The sequence below is a fragment of the Stenella coeruleoalba genome (genome assembly GCF_951394435.1).
Source record: "Stenella coeruleoalba genome assembly, chromosome: 8".
NCBI lineage: Eukaryota > Metazoa > Chordata > Mammalia > Artiodactyla > Delphinidae > Stenella > Stenella coeruleoalba.
The window spans coordinates 44832681-44854138 of NC_137154.1; the positions used below are offsets into that span (position 1 = coordinate 44832681).

The window sequence follows — 21458 nt, forward strand, 5'->3', positions numbered from 1 at the left end:
CCAATAGAACAGCCTTCTCTTTGTGAATTATTCTTTATTAAATCAATTTTTATACTGATCTGTATAGAAGCTATTAAAATATACTGAGCTCTGTCCCTGAATGACCCCAGATTGTTACACTTTTAAAATATTCCATTTTTGTTTGTGTGTTCTCCCTTAGTGACAGGAGAGCAGATGTCACTTCTTTCTATTAAGTCTTCCTCTAGCAGCACCCATATCCAACTCTCTTTGTATATGTATCTTCTGTCTCCCTGGGGGTATAGTTATAACTTATTGGCATTGCCTTTTAAATGAGATCTTAAAGGTTCTTTCTTTAGTCTATCCAACTTAGCTAACGTTCACTGAGCCCATAGTATGTGCAAGGCACTCTGCTGACAGTCTGACATTTTAACTGAGGCCTAAAGTGATTACCTAAGTATCGATGGCAGATCCAGCTTTCCCCAAGTCTGAAGATCTTTCCACTATCCCATGTTACCTCTCCTTAAACCCCAAAAAGGCCAAACAAAATCACCAAGCAGTTTGGAACCACTTAGTATATATAAATTTATATTATAGTCACTATTAATAGTTTAGGGTAAAATACATGAATGTACTCCTTAAGCTTTGCAATAACTGTATTGGATAAGAGACATATTATACTTGGCCATTTAGAACACATTAGATAAAGAGAAGGAAATGCAGTGTTTTTAAGGACATGGCTGGAGTGTCCTGTGATTAGCCAGTCATGAAGAATAAAGCATTCTTAACTCTTAAAAGTTATCTTAGAAGATCATTTCTTTTAAGAACACTGGATTTCACTCATTAAAAACAGACAAACCAAAAAGAAGCCCTGTATGGATATATGGATGGATCCTGTGTAGATATATATATATATATAAATGCATAGAAAATGAACTGGAAAGATATACACAGCTCTCTGGGGAGGTGATGGAAAAGGGGAGCAGAGAAGGGAGATTTTACCTTTTACTGTGTATATTTGTGTATTGTCTGATCTTTTATAATAAAAATGTAGTCATGGTTTTTAAAACTCTAGCATTTTACTTTGTTCTTTTTTTTTTTTTTTAAAGATCATCCAAATGGTAGCATTTGAGGCATTACTTCTGAGACTGTATTCTTAAGGAATAAAATTCAATTGAGAATTTAATAGTATCATAAGAGTGGAATTTTTATGTATATTGTGTCAACTTTTTTGAAGAGTAATCAATGACATTTGCCATCCCTTTAGAGTCTTAGAACTTACATACAAAAAAACCTAGTCTCTTATATGAAATTTTGTTTTTTGGCCTAAAGATACTGGATAAAATGTGTCCTATGAAAACATCCTCAAGCTAAGCTTACTGTGTAATATAGAGGTGATGGTAAAAGAGTATCTCCCTTTTATTTATTAGCACAGAATGTTTCTGACTGGATTTGCTTCTTAAAACCAATTCCCCTGGGTCAGAGTTGGAATTTCACAAGTTCAGTGCTGTCTGAGAACTATAAAGTTAAACCTACGCAAAAGACGCATGGCTTGATAGCTAGAAAACAGAACTGGGAACTGGCAGTACTACTTTCACTGGCAGACTTTGTTACCTAGGGCTAGTTACTTAATTTTCAATGGCCTCAATTTATTTAGCTGTAAGTTTCTTAGTTCTGACTGTGATATCCCCACTGGTGCTCAGAGAGAAATGTGAGTAATGATAAAAGGGAGCTGCAATACTTATGTCTTTGAACTGATTTAAATTGGCATTGTTGCACGATATTGAGTTATCCTAAAAAGTGTTATATTTTTTATGTTAGTATCCTGTTGCTTTCTAAATCAGAATTACTCTGCTAGGGGAGGACAGTAAAGTTACATAAGCGTCTCAAAATCATTTGCTTCATCCAGTTTCAAATTATCTGTAAAAATTGTCTTCAAAGAGGTATATAAGTGTTGTTGCTTAAGGAAGGACTCAACCAAGATCAACATTTTTTCACACTTTATATACATCTGAGGCACTAGTCAAAATATGGATAAATGAAACCAGCTAAATTTTTTCTTTAAGTACCTGATTCCTTGCACATGTTTTTCCTAGCTGTCTTTGTTAGAAATTTAAAGACCATTGAGATATAGATATGAAAAAAATAGATTTATAAATATCATTCCACTATGCTTTCCACCTTGAAAATTAAATTGTATGTTTATAGTCAAAACATTCTCTATCCCTGTATTTTAAAAATCTAATTATTACAATCACCATTATTGTTATTTGTCTTTCTGTGTTTTCTTCACATTTCCTCCTCTGTCTTAAACTTTCTTGAATCTGGTTTCGTAGCTCCATTATTTTACGTGACTTTTCATAAAATTAACGAATGTGTTTACCTCTTTTCAGAACTGCTAAAGTGGCTTCTGGCCAGGAAAAACATCTTCTCTTTGAGGTACAACCTGGGTCTGATTCCTCTGCCTTTTGGAAAGTGGTTGTACGAGTAGTCTGTACCAAGGTGAGAGTGATAGATATTTCCAACTTTGAGCTTAAACTATTTTGGTGGTTAGAACCACATTTAATAGTATAATATAATACAGTGGAAATAAATGTTTATAATTTGGTTGTTATTAACATTTATTTGTAAAACCATATAAAACAGTTTTGATACTATTTTTGCCTTCCAGGTTAACTGTTTGAATTTCACTGGTTGTATAATTGCCATATAGCAGAGATTTATTTTTTAATTTAATTTATTTATTTTTGGCTGTGTTGGGTCTTCGTAGCTGCATGCAGGCTTTCTCTAGTTGCGGCAAGCAGGGGCCACTCTTTGTTGCACTGCAAGGGCTTCTAACTGCGGTGGCCTCTCCTGCTGTGGAGCACCGGCTCTAGGCACTCGGGCTTCAGCAGTTGCAGCATGCGGGCTCAGTAGTTGTGGCATACAGGCTTAGTTGCTTCATGGCATGTGGGATCTTCCCAGACCAGGTATTGAACCTGTGTCCCCTGCATTGGCAGGCGGATTCTTAACCATTGCACCACCAGGGAAGCCCCAGAAGAGGTTTTTATAATCAAGGAAAGTGGCAGTAAACGTTCATCCTTATCTTGTACCTCTCTTTTTGGAATTTAACTGACTGTGGAATCCTAAAGTAACACCCTACTTAGCTCTAAGATGACTTCTTAAAAATTAAGTGTCTCTTAGTTCATCTTTAAATTTTAGATAATAGAGTATATCAACTGTGCTAAAAAATATGGCAGCTGTCATAGAGTATTAGGAAGCCTCATCCACTAATGGGTAGATTAGAATATGTGGTTCTTAACCTTTTTGAGGCCATAGAACTTTTGGTGAAATTAAAGGCATGAATTTTATTAAGCTTCCTCCTATCCCAACCCTTGCTCTAAAACACAATAAAATCATCCATATGCATATAAACAATAAGTTGGGCATTCATGAATGCCTTTATTTCAACTCCTGATCAATCCATGAAGAACTCCTGGGTAAGGAGATTTTTTTCTTTTGTATCATGGACACTGGATGTTACCCAAATAATAATGTCACATTTCCCCAGTGGGTTGATTGCCACTACTATGCTATAAGTGGAGTAGGATTGATTGTGTTTAGTTGATCGAATTTGAAGGTCTAATTATTTAAGTAATAAAAGAACTTTAAAAAGGATTAGAGGAACAAAGACAGAGAGATCTTAATTCCAGACTTGGCTAAGTGCCTGAAGTTGAATGGCACCTGTTAAAGTTTACAGTTGATTTAGAGAAAATATATAGTATAGTTTAATACCACTCAGCTGTGTCTATCAACACTGAACATTTGCTTATTGATTTTTTTTAAGTCCAAATGTTAAAAAGCACTTAACAGCTGCCAGAGAACCATCATTCAAAAAATTTTTGCATTATTCATGACAGAGGTAGTTAATGTGATACAGTGTGGTGTGGGTAGCAGTGTAACTTTATATAGTGTATAATATGTCACAAATCATAGTAACAGAATACACACTGAAATACAGCTTGATCCAAGATCACATTTTGTTATTTATACTTAGATTACTGGGCTCAAAAACTGTATACCAGGGCTTCCCTGGTGGCGCAGTGATTAAGAACCCCCTGCCAGTGCAGGGGACATGGGTTCGAGCCCTGGTCCAGAAAGATCCTACATGCCGCAGAACAGCTAAGCCAGTGCACCACAACTACTGAGCCTGTGCTCTACAGCCCGTACACCACAACTACTGAAGCCCACACGCCTAGAGCCCGTGCTCCACAATAAGAGAAGCCACCACAAGGAGAAGCCCATGCACCACAACGAAGAGTAGCCCCTGCTCACTGCAACTAGAGAAGGCCCGCACGCAGCAACAAAGACCCAACACAGCCAAAAATAAAAAACAAATAAATAAATAAATTTATTTTTTTTAAAACTGTATACCAAACACATATTTTTCCATTTTCTGTTTGTTTTGGGGTTTATATTATATTTATATTACGTTCATAAGCAGTTTTTTACAGTGTTATAAATATTCATACTCCCAAAAGAACTTTTGAATTTGCAAAGGAATAAGGTAAAGAAGAAATGAAGAACTGTGCTTAAAACATGTAAAACCATTCAAATAGACTAAGTAAATCCCATACAGTACTCCCATCATCTTTGAGTTTACACTGCACATAATCTTTCAGGACTATTTGAAAGTCAACTTCAGAGGACACATGGGTGAATTTATAAGAACTCTAGTGACAAAGGTCATTTCTGAGAACTGTGCATTCTTTCTCCTTTTCTTGCTCTCTCTTCCACAGTAACCATCCAGCTGATCTTTTCAGTTTTATCTCTACTAGGTTTCACTTGAGTTTACTTGTAACACAAAGTTCACACTCTCAAGGAGACTGTAACTAATGCTCAGGCCCCTCTTTCTTCTCATCCAGATTACTTTAGATTCAGTGATTAATCTCCACGCCTTCAGACTCTTCTCCTAATTCCAATTTATTTATTTATTATTTTTTTAATAGCTCTTTATTGGAGTATAATTGCTTCACAATATTGTTAGTTTCTGTTGCACAACAAAGCAAATCAGCCATATACATACACATGTCCCCATATCCCCTTCCTCTTGAGCCTCCCTCCCATCCTCCCTATCCCACCCCCATAGGTCATCACAAAGCATCGAGCCAATCTCCCTGTGCTATGCTGCTGCTTCCCACCAGCCAACTATTTTACATTCAGTAGTGTATATATGTTGATGCTACTCTCTCTTCACCCCAGCTTCACTCTCCCACCCCATTTCCTCAAGTCCATATTCTACCTCTTTATTCCTGCCCTGCAACTAGGTTCATCAGTACCTTTTTTTTTTTAGATTCCATATATATGCGTAGCATATGGTATTTGTTTTTCTCTTTCTGACTTATTTCATTCTGTATGACAGACTCTAGGTCCATCCACCTCACTACAAATAACTCAATTTCATTTCTTTTTATGGCTGAGTAATATTCCATTGTATATATGTGCCACATCTTCTTTATCCGTTCATCTATCAATGGACATTTAGGTTGATTCCATGTCCTAGCTATTGTAAATAGAGCTGCAGTGAACATTATGGTACATGTCTCTTTTTTTTTTTTTTTTTTTTTTTTTGCGGTACGCAGGCCTCTCACTGTTGTGGCCTCTCCCGTTGCGGAGCACAGCCTCCGGACGTGCAGGCTCAGCGGCCATGGCTCACAGGCCCAGCCACTCCACGGCATGTGGGATCTTCCCGGACCGGGGCACAAACCTGCGCCCCCTGCATCAGCAGGCAGACTATCAACCACTGCGCCACCAGGGAAGCCCCATGTCTCTTTTTTTTTTTTTTTTTTTTTTTTGCGGTATGCGGGCCTCTCACTGTTGTGGCTTCTCCGGTGGCAGAGCACAGGCTCCGGACGCGCAGGCTCAGCGTCCATGGCTCACGGGCCCAGCCGCTCCGCGGCACGTGGGATCTTACTGGACCAGGGCACGAACTCGTGTACCCTGTATCGGCAGGCGGACTCTCAACCACTGTGCCACCAGGGAAGCCCCTGTGTCTCTTTTTGAATTATGGTTTTCTCAGGGTACATGCTCAGTAGTGGGATTGCTGGGTCACATGGTAGTTCTATTTTTAGCTTTTTAAGGAACCTCCATACTGTTTTCCATAGTGGTTGTATCAATTTACATTCCCACCAACAGTGCAGGAAGGTTCCCTTTTCATCACACCCTTTTCAGCATTTATTGTTTCTAGATTTTTTGATAATGGCCATTCTGACCCGTGAGGTGATACCTCATTGTAGTTTTGATTTGCATTTCTCTAGTAATTAGTGATGTTGAGCATCTTTTCATGTGCCTCTTGGCTATCTATATGTCTGCCTTGGTGAAATGTCTCTTTAGGTCTTCTGCCCATTTTTTAACTGGATTGTTTGTTTTTTTGATATTGAGCTCCATGAGCTGTTTGTATATTTTGGAGATTAATCCTTTGTCTGTTGTTTCATTGGCAAATATTTTCTCCCATTCTGAGTGTTGTCTTTTTGTCTTGTTTATGGTTTCCTTTGCTGTGCAAAAGCTTTAAGGTTAATTAAGTCCCATTTGTTTATTTTTGTTTTTATTTCCATTACTCTAGGAGGTGGGTCAAAAAAGATCTTGCTGTGGCTTATGTCAAAGAGTGTTTTTCCTATGTTTTCCTCCAAGAGGTTTATAGTGTCTGATCTTACATTTAAGGCTTTAATCCATTTGGAGTTTATTTTTGTGTATGGTGTTAGGTAGTATTCTAATTTCATTCTTTTTTTTTTTTCTTCTGTACGTGGGCCTCTCACTGTTGTGGCCTCTCCTGCTGCGGAGCACAGGCTCCGGATGCACAAGCTCAGCGGCGGTTTATCTCTGGGCATTCTATCTTGTACCATTGATCTATATTTCTGGTTTTGTGCCACTGCCATACTGTCTTGATTACTGTAGCTTTGTAGTATAGTTTGAAGTCTGGAAGCCTCATTCCTCCAACTCCGTTTTTCTTTCTCAAGATTGCTTTGGCTATTTGGGGTCTTTTGTGTTTCCATACGAATTGTAAAATTTTTTGTTCTAATTCTGTGAAGAATGCCATTGGTAGTTTGTTAGGGATTGCATTGAATCTGTAGATTGCTTTGGGTAGTATAGCCATTTTCACATTATTGATTCTTCCAATCCAAGAACATGGTGTATTCCTCCATCTGTTTATGTCATCTTTGATTTCTTTCATCAGTGTTTTATAGTTTTCTGAGTACAAGTCTTTCACCTCCTTAGGCAGCTTTATTCCTAGGTATTTTATTTTTGTTGCAGTGGTAAATGGGAGTGTTTCCTTAATTTCTCTTTCTGATTTTTCATTGTCGGTGTATAAGAATGCCAGAGATGTCTGTGCATTGATTTTGTATCCTGCAACCTTAGCAAATTCATTGATTAATTCTAGTAGTTTTCTGGTGGCATCTTTAGGATTTTCTATGTATAGTATCATGTCATCTGCAAACAGTGACAGTTTTACTTCTTCTTTTCCAATTTGTATTCCTTTTATTTCTTTTTCTTCTCTGACTGCTGTGGCTAGGACTTCCTAAACGATGTTGAATAGTAGCAGTGAGAATGGGCAACTTTGTCTTGTTCCTGATCTTAGAGGAAATGGTTTCATTTTTTCACTTTTGGGAGCGATGTTGGCTGTGGGTTTGTCATATATGGCCTTTATTATGTTGAGGTAAGTTCCTTCTATGCTCATTTTCTGGAGGGTTTTTATCATAAATGGGTGTTGAATTTTGTTGAAAGCTTTTCCTGCATCTATTGAGATTATCATATGGTTTTTATTACTTAATCTGTTAATGTGGTGTATTACATTGATTGATTTGCATATATTGAAGAATCCTTGCATCCCTGGGATAAATCCCACTTGATCTTGGTGTAGGATCCTTATAATGTGTTGTTGGATTCTGTTTGCTAGTATTTTGTTGAGGATTTTTGCATCTATGTTCATCAGTGATATTGGCCTGTAGTTTTTTTTGTGACATCTTTGTCTAGTTTTGGTATTAGGGTGATGGTGGCCTCATAGAATGAGTTTGGGAGTGTTCCTCCTTCTGCTATATTTTGGAAGAGTTTAAGAAGGATAGGTGTTAGCTCTTCTCTAAGTGTCTGATAGAATTCACCTGTGAATCCCTCTGGTCCTGGGCTTTTGTTTATTGGAAGATTTGTGTGTGTGTGTGTGGTACGCAGGCCTCTCACTGCTGTGGCCTCTCCCGTCGCGGAGCACAGGCTCTGGACGCGCAGGCTCAGCGGCCATGGCTCACAGGCCCAGCCACTCCGCGGCATGTGGGATCTTCCTGGACCAGGGCACAAACCCGTGTCCCCTGCATCGGTAGGCAGACTCTCAACCACTGCGCCACCAGGGAAGCCCTATTGGAAGATTTTTAATCACAGTTTCAATTTCAGTGCTTGTGATTGGTCTGTTTATATTTTCTATTTCTTCCTGCTTCAGTCTTGGAAAATTGTACCTTTCCAAGAATTTGTCCATTTCTTCATGGTTGTCCATTTTATTGGCACATAGTTGTTCGTAGTAGTCTCTTATAGTCCTTTGAATTTCTGCAGTGTCAGTTGTGATTTTTCCTTTTTCATTTCTAATTTTATTGATTTGCGTCCTCTCCCTTTTTTTCTTGATGAGTCTAACTAAGGGTTTATCAATTTTGTTTATCTTCTCAAAAAACCAGCTTTTAGTTTTATTGATCTTTGCTATTGTTTTCTTCATTTTTATTTCATTTATTTCTGCTCTGATATTTATGATTTCTTTCCTTCTACTGACTTTGGGTTTTCTTTGTTATTCTTTCTCTAGTTGTTTTAAGTGTAGGGTTAGATTGTTTATTTGAGATTTTTCTTGTTTCTTGAGGTGAGATTGAATTGCTATAAACTTAGCAATTTCTTAGAACTGCTTTTGCTGCATCCCATAGGTTTTGGGGTGTCGTGTTTTCATTGTCATTTGTTTCTATGTATTTTTTAAATTTCTTCTTGGATTTCTTCAGTGACCTCTTGGTTATTTAGTATCTCACTGTTTAGCCTCCATGTATTTGTGTTTTTTACAGTTTTTTTCCTGTAATTGATTTCCAACCTCATAGTGTTGTGGTCAGAAAAGATGCTTGATATGATTTCAGTTTTCTTAAATTTTCTGAGGCTTGATTTGTGGCCCAAAATGTGATCTGTCCTGGAGAATGTTCCATGTGCACTTGGGAAGAAAGTGTATTCTGCCACTTGCAGATGGAATGTCCTATAAATATCAATTAAATCTATCTGGTCTATTGTGTCATTTAAAGCTTGTGTTTCCTTATTTATTTTCTGTTTAGATGATCTGTCCATTGGTGTAAGTGGGGTGTTAAAGTCCCCTACTGTTATTGTGTTACTGTTGATTTCCCCTTTTATGGTTGTTTTAGCATTTGCCTTATGTATTGAGGTACTCCTGTGCTGGGTGCATAAATATTTATAATTGTTACATTTTTTTCTTGGATTGATCCCTTGATCATTATGTAGTGTCCTTATCTCTTGTAACAGTCTTTATTTTAAAGTCTATTTTATCTGATACGAGTATTGCTACTCCAGCTTTCTTTTGATTTCCATTTGTATGGAATATCTTTTTCCATCCCTTCACTTTCAGTCTGTATGTATCCCTAGGTCTGAAGTGGGTCTCTTGTAGACAGCATATATATGGGTCTTGTTTTTGTATCCATTCAGCCAGTCTGTGTCTTTTGATTGGGGCATTTAATCCGTTTACATTAAAGGTTATCGACATGCATGTTCCTATTACCATTTTCTTAATTGTTTTGGGTTTGTTTTTGTGAGTCTTTTTGTTCTCTTGTGTTTCCTGCTTAGAGAAGTTTCTTTAGCATTTGTTGTAAAGGTGGTTTGGTGATGCTGAATTCTCTTTAGCTTTTGCTTGTCTGAAAAAGCTTTTGATTTCTCCATCTAATCTGAATCAGATCCTTCTGGGTAGAGTAATCTTAACTGTAGGTGTTTCTCTTTCATCACTTTAAGTATATCCTTCCACTCCTTTCTGGCCTGCAAAGTTTCTGCTGAAAAATCAGCTGATAACCTTATGGGGACTCCTTTGTATGTTATTTTTTGTTTTTCCCTCGCTGCTTTTAATATTTTTTCTTTGAATTTAATTTTTGTTAGTTTGATTAATATGTGTCTTGGTGTGTTTTTCCTAGGGTTTATCCTGTATGGGACTCTCTGTGCTTCCTGGACTTGGATGACTATTTCCTTACCCATGTTAGGGAAGTTTTCAACCATAATCTCTTCAAATATTTTCTCAGACCCTTTCTTTTTCTCTTCTTCTTCTGCGACCCCTATACTTCGAATGTTGGTGCATTTAGTGTTGTCCCAGAGGTCTCTGAGATTGCCTTCAATTCTTTTCATTCTTTTTCCTTTATTCTGCTCCTTGGCAGTTACTTCCACCATTTTGTCTTCCAGCGCACTTATTCGTTCTTCTCCCTCAGTTATTCTGTTATTGATTCCTTCTAGTATTTTTCATTTCAGTTATTGTGTTGTTCATCTGTGTTTGTTTGTTCTTTAATTCTTCTAGATCTTTGTTAAACATTTCTTGTATTTTCTCAATCCGTGCCTCCATTCTATTTCCAAGATTCTGGATCATCTTTATTATCATTACTGTGAATTCTTTTTCAGGTAAATTACCTATTTCCTGTTCATTTATTTGGTCTTGTAGCTTTTTTCCTTGCTCCTTCATCTGTGACATATTTTTTTTTAACATCTTTATTGGAGTGTCATTACTTTACAATGGTGTGTTAGTTTCTGCTTTATAACAAAGTGAATCAGCTCTACATATACATATGTAAAAATATGGAACGCTTTACGAATTTGCGTGTCATCCTTGTGCAGGGGCCATGCTAATGTTCTCTGTATCATTCCAATTTTAGTATATGTGCTGCCGAAGCGAGCACTGTGACGTGTTTTTTTGCCATCTCATTTTTTTTTTTTTTTTAATGAGTGGGGTTGTATTCCTGTCTTACTGTCTGTTTGGCCTGAGTCTTCCAACACTGGGGTTTATAGGCTATTGGCTAGAGCTGGGTCTTGCTGCCGAGATGAGGAACTCCATGAGACCTCGCTCCGATGAATATTCCCTGGAGTCTGAGGTTCTCTGTTAGCCAGTGGTTCAGACTCGGAGTTCCCACCACAGGAGCTTCAGCCTGACCCCAGGCTCATGAACCAAGATCCTGCCAGCCACCTGGGGTGGCAAAATAAAAAAAGAACAATAACAAAGTAAAAAATAAAATTAGACTAGGAAACTAACAGATATGCTAGGAAGAATATAAAAATGAAAATATAGATGACTCAACAACCAGAAGGTACATCAGTACCACAATAGTAAAAAAGAGGAGGGAGGAAAAGAAAAAAAAAGGGTGGGGGGAGACCTTGGCTGTGGAGGGTGGGGCCTAAACATTGGTGAGGTTTGGGTGGTGGGCAGGGACAATGCTCAGGACCCACAGGGCTGGAAAAGGCCCTGTGGGCTGTGGGGGGGTGGAGCTTAGGCTCAAGGAACAGAAGGGGCCCAGGTGTGCCCCCCACCCCTGGTCTCAGAGGGCAGCAGACCTCACCTGGTAGCCCAGCAGGCTTCCTGGGCTCAAATGGGTGGGGCAAACGCCCTCTTCTCCTCTCCTCCGGTCTGGGAGGCCCCTCCCACCTGCCTCTCCTGATCTCCTCTGGCCTCCCTCCTGTACCTCCAAGGACCCATGTGGCCTGGAGGGGATTTTGAGGGCAGGGGATCAGCCTGGGACCTCATCAGCCTCCCCGGGCCCAAATGGGCAGGGCAGTTGCCCCCCACTCCTTTCCCACTCTTCTCAGAGAGTCCCTCCCGCCTGCCTCTCCTGATCTCCCTGGCCTCAGGGGCACCGATCCTGTCTGGCCTCCACTTGTCCTCCTGCCTCAGTCCCCCATACGTCCTACCAATTCACTTTGGGGTTCCTCACATCTCCTTGGGTGTCAGAGTCTCCCACCATTGGCTGGCAGTCGCCCTAGTTGTGGGGAGACGCTAACCCCACGTCTTCCTACACCGCCATCTTGACTCCACCTCAGTTCTAATTTATGATGCTGTGAGAATAACCTTTCTAAAGCACAGCTCTCATCAGATCACTTTTCTGTTTAAAATTCCTCAGCAGTTCTTCCTTGGCTTCAAAATAGTCCCAACCCTTTGACCTGGCATTTGAGGCCCTCTACAATATGGCTCCAAGCTATCTTTTCTGTTTTACCACTATCCCCTTTTGCAGTCACCAGGCTTAACTAATTTAAGGCTGTATAGCTGTTACTTTCCTATCTCGATGCCTCTGCTCACTGAGTTCCCTCATCTAGAATGTCCATTCCTCTGTTGTTTAAATTGCCATCAGATACAAGTCACAAAAAAACCCTATTCCACCAGTTTAAACAAAAACAGTATTTATTTTCTCACTTATCAAGAAACCCTAATATAAAGTACCTCCTCGATTGGTTAATTCAAAGACCTAGCAGATCCCTCTTTCAAACTCATTGGGTCAATATTAGCTCACATTCCCCTTCTTACACCTACACTGGCAGAGGGGATGTGATTACTGTGATTGATTTAGATGAGACTAACAAGGATTGACTCCTGAGTCATTTCAGGGAGTGGTAGTCACCAAAACAAAATTACGGCACTACTGGCACAGTAAAAAGTGGGAATGGCATTTGGATAATCAGCCAGTAGTTTCTGCCACATCTTTTATTTCTGCATGTCTAAATTTGAGGTCTCCTTAAAGGTCCACCTCAAATACCATCTCATCCATAAAGTTAACCTAAAGAAATTCTTTTGGCTCTTCTAAACTCCAAAAGCACTTTATTTATACTTCATGATAAAATTTTACGTTATGACTAAAATTATTTGTTTAGGTTCTTAGTTTCCCTAGAAGATATTAAGCTCCTGAGAGCAGGAACTCTGTCTAGATTCATCCTTGTATCTCTTACAGCCTGTAATGCTTAGTACCTGGTAAGAACTCAATATATGTTGAGTGAACAAAAATCTGTTGAAGAAATATTCTCATTTTAAATGACTGGGATAGGTTGAAGCTTTCCTTGTGTATTGATATAGTATAGTACCTAAATTACATTCTCCATCTTTGTTTTATAAATTACTCAGCTCACATTGAAGGGCCCAGTAGAAATTGTAGAAAACTGTAGGAATATGAATGTAGCAGATTTCTGATCCCTTAGTTTTCTGTTGCTTTTCTTTGGCAAACACAGAATTAATGTTTGATTTTACTATTAGTCAAAAAAAATTTTTTTTGCCTCAGTATCTCTAACCATTATATCTTTATGGTGATTAAACATCATCCTTAAAATAAGATTCTAAGTTAGAAAAACAAAAGTATTAAAAACATAGGCAATCAGACCTTTCATTTGTATAATTTTTCTTGATTTTAGATCTAAAGAAATGTTTTATTTGCATTTCTTAGTTTCTTTTTGAAAGACTCTATGAGAAGTCAGTGTTAACATTAGAAAAAAAGAGTTAAAGTCCAGTATAAAAAGCTGATAGTAGGGCTTCCCTGGTGGCGTAGTGGTTGAGAGTCCGCCTGCCGATGCAGGGGACGCGGGTTCGTGCCCCCGTCCGGGAAGATCCCACATGCCGCGGAGCGGCTAGGCCCGTGAGCCATGGCCGCTGAGCCTGCGCGACCGGAGCCTGTGCTCCGCAACGGGAGAGGCCACAACAGTGAGAGTCCCGCGTACCGCAAAAAAAAAAAAAAAAAAAAGCTGATAGTAGACTGAAATTTTATATTTCTTAATCTTAAGCAACTAAAAGCCAATTTACAGTAAGACCTTATCCTGAGTATCTGCTATCTGCTGTGGCGGTTATACTCAAACATTATAAAAAAATAATCTAAATAATGTTTAAATGCAATATTTTGTGGAAATAATATTAGAAAAATTAATGGGTTAATTAAAATTATGGACTAAGGTGGCTGTTAAGAAGCTTCATGAATTATTTTATTTTCATCCATCTTTTTACTTAGACCAACACCTTGGAGTCATCCTTGACTTCTCTTTTTCTCTTAATACCCACCCCACAGTCAGTGTATGAGTGAATCCTGTCAGGTTTCTCTTCAAAATATATTCAGAATGTGACCAACTCTTACCATTGTCATTACTATCACCTTATTCCTAGCAACCATCATCTCTCACTGGGATTATTCCAATAGCCTTCTAACTCGTCTCCCTGCTTCTGCCCTTGTCCCCATTATGTCTAGTCTCAGCACAATAACCAGTCTGTTCCACTCATAATCTGAAATGAAATTAGATCTTATTACTCCTTGGCTCAAAACCCTCCAGTGACTTGCCATGCCCTTGGAGTAAAAACCAAAGTCATTACTATGAACAGCAAAGTTCTATACATTCTGTCCCCACCTCACTCCCTAACCCTATCTTCAACCACTCCTCTCTCTCTCATTCTGTTCCAGCCACGCTTGGCTCCTTGCCAGATTCACTTCTGCCTTTGCACTTGACTGTCATCCTGGAATGCTCTTTCCCCCAGATATCCATATGACTGATTCGTGCACCTCTTTAGTTCCTAAATGTCACCTACTCTGTGAGGCCTTCCCTGTAGCCTTTCAGCATTTTCTCTCCTCTGTTTAATATTCTCCATAGCACTTATTTCCATCTTATCTAATCTGTATTTTATTTGTCTGTCTCTCCTACCTATAGTGTAACCTCCATGAAGACAGGGATTTTTGTCTGGTTTTTACACACTATGTCACCAGTGCCTAGAGCAGTGCACATAGTACGTGTAACACCCACGTAATGGGTACTTGATAAATATTATGTGAATTGTATGATTATAATAATAACAGTTTGTAGCGAATATAACAAAAAAGAAGACTCACGGATATAGAGAACAAACTAGTGGTTACCAGTGGCAGGGGTGGGTAGGTAGGGGCAATATAAAGGGAGGGGATTAAGAGGTACAAACTATGAGGTATAAAATAAGCTACAAGAATATATTGTACAACACAGGGAATATAGCTAATATAATAACTATAAATGGAGTATAACCTTTAAAAATTGTGAATCACTATATTGTATACCTGTAATTTATATTGTACATCAACTATACTTCAATTTAAAAAATTGAAGTTTGATGAGCTTTGCTATTAAATACTAAGTTTATATGAATTATTCCCTAATTTCTGAACTGTGCAGTTCCAGAGGAAGACTGGCCCAGTTTCCTCAGCTCTGAAAGTCTTATTTTGTAAGCCTGTATAAATTCCTGTCACCTTTAATGCTATTTATTTGTTCTCTACCCCATGTATAGTCTTTTATTACAAAGAATCTTACATATTTGCATCTCTGTAGAGACCTTACCTTCCCCAAATTTAATGAATTTTCTGATTACTAGAGATGGTTCTACCATTTTCACAGTGGAATCTGATTCATACTTGATTCTGTTTTTTCTCTTACTGCCCTCTCAAGTAATAATTAATAAATGCTAGTTACAAATATTATTATTTTGTTCAAAATATTGAAATGTTGCTATAATCATGTCTTTTTAATATAACCTAACTATTGTACTTCACTTTCTCATGTCTCCAGATTGTAAGTTTTGGTATATAATAAAACTTAAGATATTCAAGAAGGAAATCTGTTGTTTCAGTTATAGTAGAATGGCATGTGGTTGTTGGATTCAAATAAATCTTTAATTAAAAAATTCTATAGGGGCTTCCCTGGTGGTCCAGTGGGTAAGGCTCCGCACTCCCAATGCAGAGGGCCCGGGTTTGATCCCTGATCGGGGAACTAGATCCCACATGCATGCTGCAACTAAAGATCCCACGTGCCACAACGAAGATCCTGTATACCGCAACTAAGACCCGGCACAGCCAAAATAAATGATAAATGAATAAATAAATAAATATTTTTAAAAACTGAACCTTAATTTAAAAAAAAAGAAATTCTTTAAATAAATTAAAATGAAAAGGATTGTCAATACTGATCTCTAAAATTAGTTTCTTAATTCTGGGAAAGTTGCCTGACCTCAACAACTAAACAGGATGATGGCTAATCAACCCTACAGGTTATTTTGAGTATCACATGATATAATATTGTATATTTTGAACCCCACAAATGTAGGGGACATGATATTATTCATTTGCTCAGACTCTTGCTCTCTTGTTAGGTAATTTGCAAACTTTGAAAACTTCTGTTTCCTAGGATGTTTGACTAAATATTTGTTCCCCTTTTTTGGGAAAAATCGATCAAAAAAATTATCAACTTTTTTTTTTCATTTTCTTTGTATTTTTAGATTAACAAAAGCAGTGGCATTGTGGAAGCATCACGGATCATGAATTTGTACCAGTTTATGCAGCTTTATAAAGACATCACAAGTCAAGCAGCAGGAGTATTGGCACAGAGCTCCACCTCTGAAGACCCTGATGAAAACTCATCATCTGTAACATCTTGTCAGGCTAGTCTTTGGATGGGAAGGTATACAGTTCATAAATACCATGTTTCTCTTATTTTCCAACATGCAAAGTACTGAAATCGCATTAATGTTTTTGCTGGTGTTCTCCATGACATCTTAAATCACATTACTTTTTGTCTTAGTTGATATTATATCCCAGATCTGCTTTTGGATTATTCTGTGTTTCAGGACATTGTTAGAGTGCCAAATAAAAGAAAAACTAAAGTGGCTCACACCAGGTAATGCTTCTGTCAATCTAGTTTCCATGAATCCACTCTTCGCTCTACCTGCTTGCATTTAATGACAAAGGATATAGTTAATACCCCTCTTATAATAGGCATTTAGGTTCTTAGACAATCAAAGCTCTTCAGGGAATTAGGTCCAAGAATCTGGCAAAACCATTCCAGTTTTTCTTAAAGATATCTGACTAATTGGAGCATTAACATTGTAAATACTGTCTCCAGGACTTGGCAGTCCATTCAGGAATGAACAAGTAGTTGGTACACATATTGCATGTACTGAGTTACCAGAAGGAAATGAAGTCAGACAGCATTTTCTGTGATGGTGCTTGTTTACTCAGGCCTAATATATTATTGTTCTATCTAAACTTTCTTTTCCTTCTCTGTAATGCTTTTGGCATGTGAAAACTCCCACCTGTTGCCACTTGACAACCATGACCATAATTTAACTTTATAAATGCCTCATTGGAAAAAGGCTTATGTGGGTCCAGACATGTTGACATCCTGTCTTATTGTCATACAGGGTAGACAGCACAAATCTGAATTGACAGTGTCTTTTAACTTGAAGTTAAGAATATGGTTAACAAGAACTTCTTTTTTATTGCTCCATTTACAGTTGCATTTTCCGATCCATTCTTAACCACCTGGTTTCCAAATACTATGTTGTAGTAAGATTGTATTTTAACTTATCATTTCCTGTTTATCTTTAATAGGATTGTTTGGTTTTCTACGTTTGGGCTGTACAAGTGTTGCTGATGAAATGCCAAATGAGTTTTAGAGTATTATAGGCAGGATTTTGGCTTATCTTTCCTGTATTTTGTAAAGTTAATCTTTCAAAGACAGGCGTCTGATTTCCTGCTTTTTGTCCTCTCCCTCTTCAGAATGGTGATTTTTTTTTTTGAGTATTTTGAAAGTTGACAATAGTATTTATTAGTAAATAGTATTTACTAAGCTCGATGGTAGCAAATTAATTGAAAGTAATACTTTTTTCTTATTGCAGTCATTGTAATGAAGGAGGTAAGAGTGTTATTCCTTTTCATGTGCGCTTGAGACTGGGAAACTCAATGCCTGATTGGTAGGTTAGGGCTGCTTCTTGCCTTTGTATGATTTTTGGGTTTTTTTGTTACACCCTGATACACTTAGTTCATAGAAAAACAGACTTTTCAAGTTGAGAGGGATCTTAAGAGGTATTTATTTGGTTCAGCCTTACATCTGGTGCCTATTTCTATTAGTGGTTTATATTTATTAAGTACTTGTAGGGTATTAGGCATTGTGATGAGTGCTTTACACGTATAAACTCATTAAATCACAACAACCCCATAGGAATACAATTATTGGTTCATTACAGATGTAGAAACTGAGGTTTAGACAAATAAATGACACGGCTAGAAATTGGCCTAGCTGAGATTCACATTCTGGCCTGTCTGGCAATACAGCCATGCTCGCAACCTCTGCATTAGTACTCTCTGGTGCAGGAAGATCCTATATTAGAGTGCTTCTTAAACTATAATATTCACTGGTTTTGAGAAGGAGCTTGAGATTCTGTCAGGTTCCCAGGTGTTGTCACTACTGCTCATCCATGGATAGCACTTTGCATAGTGAGACTTAACCACATTTAGCCAAGTGGTAGTCCAGCTTGTACATGAACACCTGCAGCTGTAAGGGACTCACTGCCTCAGAAAGGCAAGCCTTTTGATTCACAAATAGCTTTAATCACTATGTAATTTTCCCTTTTGCTATTTTCCTCAGAGACAAAATCTGGCTCTCCTAAGGCAGCATAGCACAGATTCTAGAACCAAATTGCCTGTTTTCAAATCCTGGCTCTACTCCTTACTATGTCACTCTGGACAAGTTATTAAACTCTCTTTCCTCAGTTTCCTCATCTTTTAAAAGAGGATGACAATGATAAGATCTACTTCATAGGACTCTTGGGAGAGTTAAGTGAGTTAATATATGTAAAATGCTTGGGGGCTTCCCTGGTAGTGCAGTGGTTAAGAATCCACCTGCCAACTCAGGGGACATGGGTTGGAGCCCTGGTCTGGGAAGATCCCACATGCCACGGAGCAACTAAGCCCATGTGCCACAAGTACTGAGCCTGCGCTCTAGAGCCCATGAGCCACAACTGAAGCCCGCACGCCTAGAGCCCGTGCTCCACAATAAGAGAAGCCACCGCAATGAGAAGCCCGCGCACCACAACTAAGAGTAGCCCTTGCTCGCCGCAACTAGAGAAAGCCTGCGCACAGCGACAACGACCCAACGCAGCCAAAAATAAATAAATTAAATAAATAAAATGCTTGGAACAGTGCCTGGCCCATAAAAAAAAAAAAGTGTGTAAAAGTTAACTATCATTATTCTTAAATTATTACTGTATTCTACTTATTTCAGTGACTGCCCTCTGGAAATCCACCAAACAAGTCTGTTCTCTCTTTCAGTCCTTCAAATACTTGAAAACAGAAATCAGATTCTCACTGAGCCTCTGTTCTCCAGGATAAGCCTCCCCAGTTCCTTCGGCCTTTGTTTGTATAGGTCTCTTCTATATCCCAGAGGCTTTCCTGGATGATCTTTTATTTGTCAATTTGTCTTTCAGGGTAGGGGGCAGAGAACTGAATTCTCCACTTTACAAGTGTTCTAATAAGGACAAACAGAGCAAGACTCTTCCTCCTTCCTTCTTCTGGTCACTGTATTGCTAGGAAGGTAGCAAGAAAAGTGAACATAGTACAGCTTCTACTGGCTGCTTCTGTGTCTCCTGTTCTTTCTTTCACCTCCATCCAGAATGCTGTTCTTTGTAACCCTCTACTCCTCAGTTTTAAACTTTAACCGTCAGGACTCTGTCACTGTTTATGGATTCAATTATATTCTCTGCTACTGACACCCAAGTCCATGTCCTTAGACATAAATTGTAAACTCCTCAAGAGCAGAGACCCTAGTTCTTCTGGGTCTGGCACAATACGTGGCACCTAAAAGGCATTTAAACATTTAAATGAATAGATATAGAAAAATTCAAATAACATTAGATCTACATCCATCTAGGGTTTCATTAAGTTTCCCCATTTCAATTCAGGGGCTGCCCTCTTTTATGCATTGCTAAAGCATAGCATTTAGTCTATTACCACATCCTGATGATTTGTCTTTTGTAATGCCACTTAGACCAGGCCCTAATTATCTCCCAGGTGAATTGCTGAAATAAGGATCTGATTGGTGTTCCTCCCTCTAGACTGTCCTCCATACTGCTCTCCCAATTAATCTCCTACAGCATTATTTCCAATGGGGGTTCACTTTCCCCTTGATTAAACTCTGTCAGAACAAGTTTAAACTTATTATTTTGACATACAAGGATCAGATTATCTCTGCTATACTTAAGCAATCTTTTCTCTTATTTTTCTCCCCGGAGCATGATGCTAGCCTCCTTGTTACACACATATACAGAGTTTTGGGGTTTTTTTTTCCTACCTCTGTAGCTTTGTTTATTCACATAGAACGTCCTCTGTCTGTCGAAATCCTATCATTTTTTTCTACCTCATCTTTCCGACAAGTTTGAAATATACTCATTTCTTCCTTCTTTACTTAGCACTTACTACATGTAATGCACATTTGACATTTGCTTATCTTCTATATACAAATTGACAGATTTTAAAGTACTATATAATGTCTTATATACAGTGGTATAAGCACAGCAGGGAATAAAAACATGTTAAAGATAGTTCCTACCCTCAAGAAGCTTATAGTCCAGTGGCTATACTTTGAAACATTTAATTTTTGTATAATTATAAAAGGTAGTACATGCTTGATGAAGTAAACCTAAAAATTACAGAATAGCACAAAGATTAAAAGCAAGTTAAAATCACTTCAAGAAACATGTATTGAGAACCTAAGACAAACTCCTTGTATTCAAAGAGCTTACAGTGTATGGATAGACCAACCAATAAATAGCCAATTAAAATACAGTATTTAAGTCCTTTAACTGAGGAAAATGTTGGTTTTGAGAGCATAGAGAAGATGGTATCTTGAGCTGAGTAACTGAGGTTGGAGTTTACCAAACTCACAAGAGTATGCCAGGAAAGGAAAACACCACATACAAAGGTCCTTGGCTCATTCAGGGGCCTTCAGAATTGTGGCTGGAGTAGAAGGTTCAGTATCTCTTTTCTTCCCAAGATGAAAGAGCTCTTTGAGGACAAATAACTTTGCTTTCTAACTCTTTTTGTATTTCATATAGCAAGCACCTGATCCTTAAGACTAAGCTATTCTTTCACTTATATGCCCATTATCAGCAGTAGCATAACAAGACCCTGATGGCAGGATCCCTATTTTAGAAAGCTTTGTATCCTGCATGGTACATAAATCATATATTGGTTGAATTCATTTATAAAAATTCAATATGATTAAAATGGGCTAAGTTATTTTCCAGTTTTGGTCCATATTTTCCTTTTAACCATCTCAGGATTTATCTTTTATCCAGTCCTTCCTTTATGGAATTTGCCCCTCTAGTACTTCTTCCCTAATATATTAGCTGTCCCTAAAAGATAAGTTAATTTACTCTGATATTGCATGAGTCATATTGTGCTTTATGTTGGGGGCACATAGATGCTTGATAATGCTTTTTAAGGCAATGGAAACAAAGTTTACTGCACAGTGACAACAGAGAATATCATTGCTCCAGCTCAGTTTTCACATTGCAGGGTAAAGCAGCTGACTGACGAGGAGGAGTGCTGTATCTGTATGGATGGTCGAGCTGACCTCATCCTGCCTTGTGCTCACAGCTTTTGTCAGAAGTGCATTGACAAGTGGTAAGTAATCTGCTGCTTTCATGGGTTAGGCCA

General features: G+C 38.3%; 1 protein-coding gene across 1 annotated transcript in view; it reads left to right on the forward strand.

The window, feature by feature from the left end:
- The window catches only part of RNF141 (ring finger protein 141), a 48754-nt gene that overhangs the window by 18953 nt on the left and 8343 nt on the right, over nt 1-21458 (forward strand). Inside the window, exons 3-5 of the mRNA XM_079930805.1 lie at nt 2352-2460; nt 16244-16425; nt 21318-21425. Coding sequence (XP_079786931.1) covers nt 2352-2460; nt 16244-16425; nt 21318-21425 — 399 coding nt within the window. The remainder of the gene's footprint in view (nt 1-2351; nt 2461-16243; nt 16426-21317; nt 21426-21458) is intronic.